Source organism: Coregonus clupeaformis, chromosome 28 (genome assembly GCF_020615455.1).
Source record: "Coregonus clupeaformis isolate EN_2021a chromosome 28, ASM2061545v1, whole genome shotgun sequence".
Taxonomy (NCBI): Eukaryota; Metazoa; Chordata; class Actinopteri; order Salmoniformes; family Salmonidae; genus Coregonus; species Coregonus clupeaformis.
In genome coordinates, this window is record NC_059219.1 from 21,841,562 (window position 1) to 21,851,197 (window position 9,636).

Sequence of the window (9,636 nt, forward strand, 5' to 3'; positions counted from 1 at the left end):
CTTTGAGAGCAGCAGGTAGACCAATACAATTCACAACCCAAACAGTTAGAAAGCTTACTACATGTATTTTCTCAAATAGTATTACATTATTCCATTTACAAAGAATGCCAAAAACACATGCAAAAGCTTCTTGGCATGTAAACAACAAAACAAGGTTCAGGAAAACAATTAATGCAGCACTATTTTAAAATCATTATTTCAAAAACATCTTCAAATGTATTTTCACTTGGATTCAGAGACAGTAACTTTGTGGTTATCATTAATTCTCTATTCACATGTTATTTTGTAGGCAAATTCATACAACAAAAGCCATTGCATACATTACGATTACATTTACACAGTAGGCTAAAAGGGACCAAGTTCCTAATTTGCTGCACAGGACGAAAGCTGACACTGAAAAGAGAGAAGTACACAAAACAAATATTTGGGGTTGGGGGGGAAATATGAAATCTGAGCTTCTAACCTAAAATAAAAAACATAACATTAAAAAAAAGCTAAACATAGCATTAAATAAAATGTATTAATAAACAAAGAACTAAACAGAGAACTCTAATTATCTTCACTGCAAGTCAGCTTCAAAAACTCCCTTGACTGTGGAAATTCAAGAAGCAGTTGTGGTTACGAGAGATGCAGAGAAACACGCAACACTTGAGGCATTGTACTCGAGACATTCGCTCACAGCCTCCGAAGCGGCACCTGCCACCTTCTCTGTCCCCAAGCTGCTCAGGCCAGTGGCCCGAACCGTCATACCTCGTGGCCACATCAGGGAGAGGACTCTCCTGTAACAGGCCAGGATCTGGGGCTGTGCCCGGGGCGTGTAATTTCTGAGGGGGGTGCGGAGGGGCTGAGTCCTGGGTGTCTGAGCCACTGGAGAGGACCAAGGCCTTGGAGACCTCTAGCCTGAATGCCATGAGGTTCAGAGGCTCAGGCAGAGGAACATGATCCTGCCTGTACTGCATCCATGAGTTTACCAGAGCCAGATCTGTAAGGTACCACAGAACAGCCTGTGGCCAGCTAGTTGGTGCGGAGGTTGAGAGTGGGGAATGGTAGAGATTTATTAAGTCTCTATTGAGGCTGGCTGCCTTTTGGGCCTTCTCAAAGCTGTCGACGAGAGATGCCATGTTCTGCTGGGCCTTCCCTACAGTAGAGAGGATGAAGCCGAGATGGTACCTGTGTAGCATCAGCCGCCCGTCAGAGCTAACAAACTCATCACCCATCTGTCCTTTGGCTCCTCCCACCTTGCCCGCACCGTGAACCCCAGACCCTAGGAGGTGCTCCAACATGGCAGGGGTAGAGAGCTCCTGCTTGCAGAGATACACCATCCCTTCTCTGGGCACCATTTTCTCAACAGTGGCCTCTTTAATGGAGAGATCCAGACTAAGGTTGAAATCTAGGATCAGACTGTCCGATCCAACTAAGACAGTGCTGTGCAAGGAGGGCCGCTTGTTGTTGACCGCTCTACACGTCAAAGGGAGAGGGTATTGATCGACTCCATGGTCACCCTCTCGTCTCAGCATCAGGCATCCGGCCCGAACGTGGTCCAGTAACGGTCTAACCTTCCAAAGGGGGTCAGTTTTAAAACTAAAACAGTCCTGGCTGGATGTTATGTCCCCACACCTCTGCCAATTGCTGTGAGGGATTGTGGACGTCTGTGTTGTGGATTTTGCAGACACAGACTTAGAGCTAAGAGCTTGTATTTGACTGTGGCCGCTTGTAAGTGTGTGGCCACTGCCATCCAGTTCAGCTTCAATTGTGCCAACTGTAGAATTAGCTGGGGTGTGTAAAGCTCGGAGTGTGTTGCATGTGGTGTCTCCCTCCTTAGGCCTGTCTGGATTACCACTGTGTCCAGCTTCGTGGGTGTCCATGGGATCCCCTGCTGGCGCTGGAGATGCCAGTTGCAGTTTGCAGGAGAGCTGGGAGAAGCGGGAGGCAGACATGGTGTCAGCAACCAGAGGCACCCTGGTGAAGTCCTGCCAGTACAGCTTGAGACTGGGGAACTAGGAGAGGAGAAAGACATTGAAGACGATGATGTTAGTTTATGCAGCATTAGATAGTATGCTCATAACAATGACTGTTTGTAGACATTCAAAAGTGCAGAGATTAGCATGAGTTTGACCCACTAGGCCTAACTACTTTGTTCTTTACATGTCCCATTCAGTGTAGTAAGGATGACGATGCAATAAAACTAGACGCAATATGAATAAGATTCAGATTATACGCTAATACTTTTATTTACATACCTTCAATGTTCCCATGGCAATGTGGATTCCGACAAACTGGGCCACCTCTTTTGCTGTCACTGGGTTCGATAGATGGGACACTTTATTTGTGCACCGGGCAATCTCTGCCCAAGTGTCCCAACCAAAATACTTGGAGAAGTAATCAATGGGTTTCATGTAGCCAGTTCCTGTCTGGGACCCTCCCGTAGATCCTGAATCAGCCTGGCTTTTTGTGGTTGGCAAGCTGAGAGAGGACAACAATTTACATAAAAACTGACAACATGACATGTCCTTAAGGATACATACAGTACATGACAATAAAGTTGAAACTTTAAAATTATATTGTACAGTGTATTCATGATGAGTTAAAGGCAAATTACAATTCTTACTTGTTTGGTATTTCATTTGAATGTAGTGAGGCATGGTTTTGGCTGTCATGGTAACAGGCCATAAGTACAGCCTCAGGGTCAGGCTGCGGGTCACAACATTCAACAACCCCTGACTCCACTTCGTCAGAATTCTGAAGTAGGAAATCAACAAGCTCCTCAGTGTCCTGCTGCTCAAAGTCCAGGTCACCTGGAAAAAAGAAACAGCATTTAGTCACATCTATGGATACCTTCACTATTGCTTATGAAACTGATCATATACATTGCTACACCACTTGACTCGTGTTGAGTAGATCTTACCTTCTCCATACTCATTGATCTCAGTTCCCAACTTTGCTGCTCTCCTGTTCACCTCATACTCCTCTACTGCAGGGTTGGTAATGGATAGATCCTCCACTGGATGGTTGAGTCTGGACTCTCCAGGCACCACCAGCACTGGTACCCCCTGCTCACTTTGAGATGGCTCCTCTAGAAGCTCACTCTCCTCCTCCTTCACTGGGTAGAATATGCACTGCCTGGCACTGCTCTGCTCCACATTCAATTGGGATTGACCATGACTAACCTGGGGGTCATTCAAAACCAGGTTGTTTTCTTGCTTCACCAGATACATCCTGACCCCCCTCTGCTCCACTGTATGTCTGGCATGAGAGGTGTGTGGCACGGGAACCAAATCTGAGGTGTTCTCCTCCACCTTGACTTCCTGACCTCTCAAGTCTGCCATGAGCACCACTCCATTCTCCCCTACTGCTGCCTCTCTCTGCCTTGAGGTGAGGAACCTCTCCAGTATGATGCCTGGGGATTGGCCAGTGTCTCTGTTATCCTGGTCCCCTGCTACTCCCTTCATCACCATCCCATCTTCTGTCTTCAACACCTCCACCACACTGGTGGTGACTGACTCTAGCTCAAACACTACCTGGTCCTCAGGGTCCTCCTCTAGCAGTGGGATGCAGGATCTAGATGGACATGGAGCTGTTTGCGTGTTTTGCTCAGAGATAGATCTGATCTCGGTCTGTAAACTGATGGGAGATGACTGACCAGGATGGAGAGTGACGTCTGCTTCATCCTTGATTTCAGTATCGTTAGTGAGTGAATACAGCTGGTAGACTACTCGACATTCATCAGTTTCTTTCTCTGGTTCCATTTCTCTCATGCCCTCTCCTTCTAGACTCTTCCTTGTGGCTGAACCTCTCCTCACACGTCCAACTCCTCTTCTCCTGCCCCTGGTGTAATTCTTTCTGCCCACTTCCCTCTTTTCCTCTTCTCTCCTCTGCACCATAATCTCCTCCTCTTCTTGCTTGATCTCCAGTGGGTCAGAGGGGCAGGATTCGGTCTGTGCATTTTGGGTTGTTACAGTTCTATTCACATTTTCAATCTGAGCATGTGTAGGTAGTGCATGAGTGCTGTTGTTGTCATGAAGGCTGGATCCCTCATTTTGTGAACTGTCTTCATGAGGTGAGCTCTGGTGTTCCCCCTCATTTTGGTCCCCATCCCCAACAGTGACCAAATCCACCTCAAGTAGTAACTCCTCTTTAATTTCATCCTCAATAGGCCCTAGGTGCTCAGATCCAGAAACAGTAGGTATGAGAGTCTCAGAAGTGTCATTCATATTGCCCTGACTCTCTGACTTAGTGTCCTCTGTTTGGTGACAGCTGTGGAGGGGGGCTATGGGTGTGAGGTGAGGAGGAGAAAGACTCTCGGACAGAAGGGGTTGGACCTTGTCAGATTTGGACAGATAAGGGAATTGAACTTGTGGAGGGGAGTAAAATAGAGTTGAATTTGGGGCCATATGAGAAAATGATTCCATCCCCTCTGCAGTGTTATCCATGTTCTTCTCCCTTTCCTTCTGTCCACCTTCAACAAGCGCAGCAGCCAGAGGCAGAGAGGGGGAAGGGTTTAGGGCTGGGAATGAGACTCGCTCCCCTCTTTCTCCCAACCCTCTCTCTCTCATCTCCACCTCTATATCCCAGTCAGATGCTACCTGCATTCCAAACGTATTTTGACTCAATGAATTCTCAATGACCTCTTCAGTCACTTTTAGTGGAGGCTGGCCTAGATCTGACCCAGAAACGCCCTCAAAGATGTTGCCGTTAGTGTAGGTGAGACCAGGGCTCTCCACTGCATGCAGGGCTGCCTTGTGCTCCTGGAGGGACGAGACGTCAGAGAACCTCTCTCCACAGTCCTTACATTCAAGGGCTCGCCGGGAATGAGAGCCGCTGATGATCCCCTCAGTCTCCACTTTTGGGGCCTTACGTTTCCTGCTGGTCTTTGGCTTGGTCGGAGATGTGTCAGAAGAATGAGGTGTAGCCTTTAAAGGAGCCAACATAGAGAGTGCTGTGTGGCTCTTTTTGGGCCTCCCTACTTTTCTATTCCCTCCAGCAGCTAGCATTTTCAGTTGTTTGCTTTTTGGCCCTTTCTTCTTATGGATGGGATGGGTGTCTTGGTCTTGCTGGGGATCTGTTTGCCCTTGGGGGGCTTTTGAGGCATCTAATTTGTAAACTTTTAATTGGGGCTGTTTGTGACCCTTCAGTAGGAGTAGGGACTGTTGCTTTATTTCAGGGTCGGGCATATCTTCTGATATTGGGCTTGCTTCCATATTCGGTTTATTTTTCTTTCTCCCCGTTTTTGATCGCTTTTGGCCCTTTGTTTTCTTAGGCTGGTCCTCCTGTCGTATCTTCTGCTGCTTTTTCTTTTTTGGCTTGGGTGGAGCTATCACCTCTTGCTCGCTAATCTGCTCAGAGCTAATCTGCGCAGAATGAGTCTCATTAATGACATATTTTTGCTTTTTTACTTTCTTCTTCCTCAGCTTCACTTGCTGCACCTGCTCTTCTACCTGCAAGACTTGCTGCACATGTGAGTCACAAAATATAGATGGGGATTTTATTTTTGACTTGGAAATACCGTTTTTTTTCTTGACCTTTTTTTCTTGACCAACCTTTTTTAAGGGCAATTTTTTGTCAGGTTGAGTTGTGAGAGACATTTGGTTCACGTCCTGAATCTGGTCTCCTTTCTGAAGCAGCTTAGATGGTTGTGGAAGCTTCTTCCGATTTTTAGGCTTCTCTTTCTCTTTAGGACCAAACTTCACGACAAGACAAGCTTTCTTTGCTCTTGGTCGTTTGGTAGGCTTCTCTTTCAACTCAACTGTCTGTTGTTGCATATTTCCTTGCATTATAGAGTTATTTGGCTGCTTTCTCGTCCTCACTTTAACAAATTCTTGCACTGACATCATATGCACAGGCAGTTGTGAACTCTGTGGCGTCTTTTTTGTCTCTAATGGCGGAGAGAATATTTCTGACATCTGAGTGCGAGGTTGTATTTCTCTGCTGTTTAGTGCGTTGTTAGAAGCAGACTTATCAATCAGTGTTTGCAACTGCTCTTGTGCTGTCTGTTTCTTTCCTTCGCAAGGCTTTTCCAAAATGTGGTGCTGCTCACACTCTGTGTTTTCTAGAAGAGGTTTCTCAACTGATCCTTGCCCTCCTATTCCTATCTGTTGTGTCTGTCCAATATTGGAATGGATCTGATCTAACTGTAATGTTTCCATCTGTATGGCTGTCTCTCCTACCTGGCTTGTTTGTCCAGGAGGAGTTTGTGCAAACTTAACTGTTGGTACCAATGAGGAAGTGGAGAGTTCGTCCTGCTGATCAGTTTTAAATGGCGTCAGCGTTAACTCAACTGTTGGTATGAGTGACGGGACAGACATATTTCCCTCCTGAACCATTTGATTCTGTCCAGAAGTCTGTTCAAATAGAATTGTTGGTAGTGAGGAAGCAGACATAAGTCCCTGTTGATCAGTTTGAGTCTGTTCCAACTCCAGAGTTGGTATCAGTGAGGGAGTGACTTCCAACACAACCGTTTTACTTTGTTCAGTTGTTTTCCCCAGCTCAACTATTTCACTGTGACAGAACACCTGTTCCATTGATACAGTCTGAATCATATTGTTCTCTTCTTCAACTGTCTGACCAGTCTGTCCAAGTAACTGCTGAGGAATCATCTCTCCTTCATGTGTTTGTGTTAATCCAGAATGCTCAGCTTCTCCACCCCAAGTCTTTTTCAGCTCTATAAACTGTGGTTGAGTAAAACGAGGTTGCAAATGCTCTCTCATTCCCTGTAGCCACTGTAGAGCCAATGGTTGACCGTGTGGCGGCACCTGTCCCAGTATCACCACCTGGTTCACTTTGCGCACGTTCCCCAAAGATTCTATTAGTTTCCGGATTTGTTCAGTGTCTATGTTGTACACCTGCTGGTGGGGCCCAAGGGTTTCCATGTGGAGAAAGGTTGGCTGGCCCATAGGAGCCTGGGTTATGATGTGCTGACCTGGCTTCACCTGTTGGCCAGCTAGTGTGCTGCTGCTGCTGGGTGCTGTAACACACGGGCTGTGCTTGTGTTTCATGTGATGCAGCCGTGTCTTGGCAGTCTTGAAGGTTGCCTTGCACATGGAGCAGGGGAATTTTACCGCTGCAGTGCCTAGATACAAATAATAAAGATTAAAGTTTATATCTTGGTGTAAAAGGTGAGGTTGTCGTTTGTCACTAACAAAAAGGTTTGGCTCTGCATAGAATCACTAGCTTTATCGCTGTATAGTGTATATCACTATCGTTTCACTGCACATCCCAGTTTAGCACAGTAGTTGTATGACATGAAAACATAAACAGGTTTTTCAGTACTCACCACTATTCTTCTTTAGCTGTGCCTTAGTCAGTGGTGTGATCCCTCCAACTTCTCCTACCATTCCTTCCAGCGAATGCGCTAGTGCGTGTTTCTGGAGGGCCTTGGACATGCTAAACCTCTTGCCACACTCCTTACACACATAGGGCCTCTCCCCTGTGTGCGTGCGGCGGTGATAATTCAGTAAGGTGAGTGTCTTGCAGGGTTTTCCACAGTCTGAACAGGTGTATCCGTGCTGGCCGAAGTGAACCTTCTTATGGAGGGTGAGCTCAGAGGAGCGGCTGAAGGCCTCACCACAGATGGGGCACTTGAAGGGCTGCTTTTCCGTGTGTGCACGCTGGTGAAGCATGAGGTCACTGGAGTTGGTGAAGTGGCGGTCGCAGACGTAGCAGGTAAACAGGGCACCCCCCAGAATGCACTGCTCGTACTGTGCCGGGTGGCTCTGCTTGAGGTGGCGCTCTTTGCTCTTCTGGTCACTGAAGATGATGTGACACTCCAGGCACTGCAGAGAGATCTGGGAAGCTGGATGGAGGGAGAGAGGATTGGAGGACAGAAGGTCAGAAGCTGAGACACAATGGAGGTTATTATAAGAACGCAAATGAATGAACTGTAGTAATAGCTTAAAACAGCTTATGTAAATAAATAGCCTAAAAACACTACAGGGGACATTATGAGATTATGTCTGCAATACTAAAGCATTGAAAGATAAATCTAAAAAATGTATTACATGTTAACAATCATGTTAGACTATCAGAGAAGAAGTTCATACTCACATGTGAGAGGCATCACCATTTTTGGTGGCCTGGACATGTCCATCTTGAGTGGCTCCATTCTGTTCTTCTTGGGGGGAATATTTTTTCTGTCACCAGCGGCCACGTCATCCCTATGAGTCTCCTTCTGTGCATCCTTAGGTTGGTCCAGTTCCCACTCTTCAGGAGCAGCAGACTCTAGAGGAACAGCGGATAGTTCAAGTATTATCTCTGTAGGAGCAGTGGGGTCTGAGACACACTCCAAAGCCTCTTCTACTGTGGCAGGTAGCAGTTCACTCATTGGTTGTTCCCCAGTTTCCACTGGTTGTAACCCTGTCTCCATTGGTAGTTCATCAGTTTCCATGTATTGTTCACCTTTACCTATTGGTTGTTCCTCGGTTTCTACTGCTTGTTCAACTGTCTCCACTGGCTGTGTCAAGCTCTCCATGACCGACTTGGTTCCTGCCTCCACTACTGGAGGTCCCTCCATGTCTGTAAAACGAATTCCCTGCAGAAGAGTGACAAGTTCAACAACACTCTCACACAACATACTAAATCTGCATTAAGGTAAAACACAATGGCGTGGAAAACACAGGCCAAAATATACGTTTTATTTATTAAAAAAAGACACCGACCCATAATGTGTGCACGTAAAGCAACCGACTCTTTATTCTAAAGGGGCATCCCAAACTGAGCCTATAGGCTCCGATTCCAAGGGAATCATGACATGCTGCTTCATTTGTCAACAGCTAGCAGGCAGGCAAATGAATGGACACAAAATTTGTATGACAAAGACGCTCTCAACGCGGGGTGGATTATAGGCTACAAGGATGGTATTTTACATTGCGCTAGAACAGAAAACCAACACCAACAAACCTACAACCAGGGGTACTTCACTGCTGCGCATATGATGGGCCGACTAAACAAGCCAAATACTGATGAGGAACGTTATTGCACACAACTAACTGGTGTCCATCCATCATCTTTAATTGTTCGGATGTCTTGCTGGTAGGCTACTGGACAGCTCAGAAACGGCATTGATGAAATCATACAAATAGCTAATTTTGCATGGATTCAAAACATTTGCAACGCTCAGCATTACACACAAGCGGCCTTTATATCGCCGTATGACTGCCCATATGATCACACCACTATGTGTAAATCTATAACGTTACCTATGTTGGTTTGTTTCGCCCAGATATCTCCGCGTCGTTTCTCGCTTCGCACAAAGCCAACACAACCGAGCTGAGGAGATTATGGCGTCATACCCAAACCAGGTTGCAGAATGGGACTTGTAGTTTTTCCTGAGATGCATTTATTCATTGCTTGGCCTTAAAGACACTGCGTGGTAAATCTGATGTTTGAATTGGCCGTGCGTTCATACTTCTTGCGCTTCGCTGAGCAACGCAGAGCTGTTGTGAAGGAAGTGAGTTTCTGTTTATACAGGACCTACCGTCAACCAATCCTGTCAATGTGGAGCTATACGGAGACCTCCACATTATTACATAATTTGAGAGGCGCACAGCGATGCGGTAAAGAGCTCAATTTGGCCTCTGTGTACCTCCAAAGGCTCAGCGATTGCTTCACATCATCCATACCGCATCGCCGCGCGCCTCTCAA

General features: G+C 46.5%; 1 protein-coding gene across 3 annotated transcripts; it reads right to left on the reverse strand.

The window, feature by feature from the left end:
• Nucleotides 1-48: 48 nt before the first annotated feature.
• On the reverse strand, nt 49-9,390 carry LOC121542825. 3 transcript variants are annotated; one of them, XM_041852380.2, is made up of 8 exons: nt 9,192-9,389; nt 8,398-8,524; nt 8,041-8,214; nt 7,271-7,789; nt 2,906-7,066; nt 2,609-2,795; nt 2,241-2,463; nt 49-1,997 (listed from the first exon to the last, which is right to left on the reverse strand). In XM_041852380.2, exons 2-8 carry the CDS (start codon nt 8,504-8,506, stop codon nt 576-578), a joined length of 6,795 nt encoding a protein of 2,264 aa, XP_041708314.1. In that variant the 5' UTR covers nt 8,507-8,524; nt 9,192-9,389; the 3' UTR covers nt 49-575. The 3 variants fall into 3 exon arrangements, with proteins under 3 accessions (XP_041708314.1, XP_041708313.1, XP_041708315.1); XM_041852379.2 differs by having other exon boundaries at nt 8,041-8,524; nt 9,192-9,390; XM_041852381.1 differs by lacking the exon at nt 9,192-9,389 and having other exon boundaries at nt 8,041-8,212; nt 8,398-8,464.
• Between the last annotated feature and the right edge of the window lie 246 nt (nt 9,391-9,636).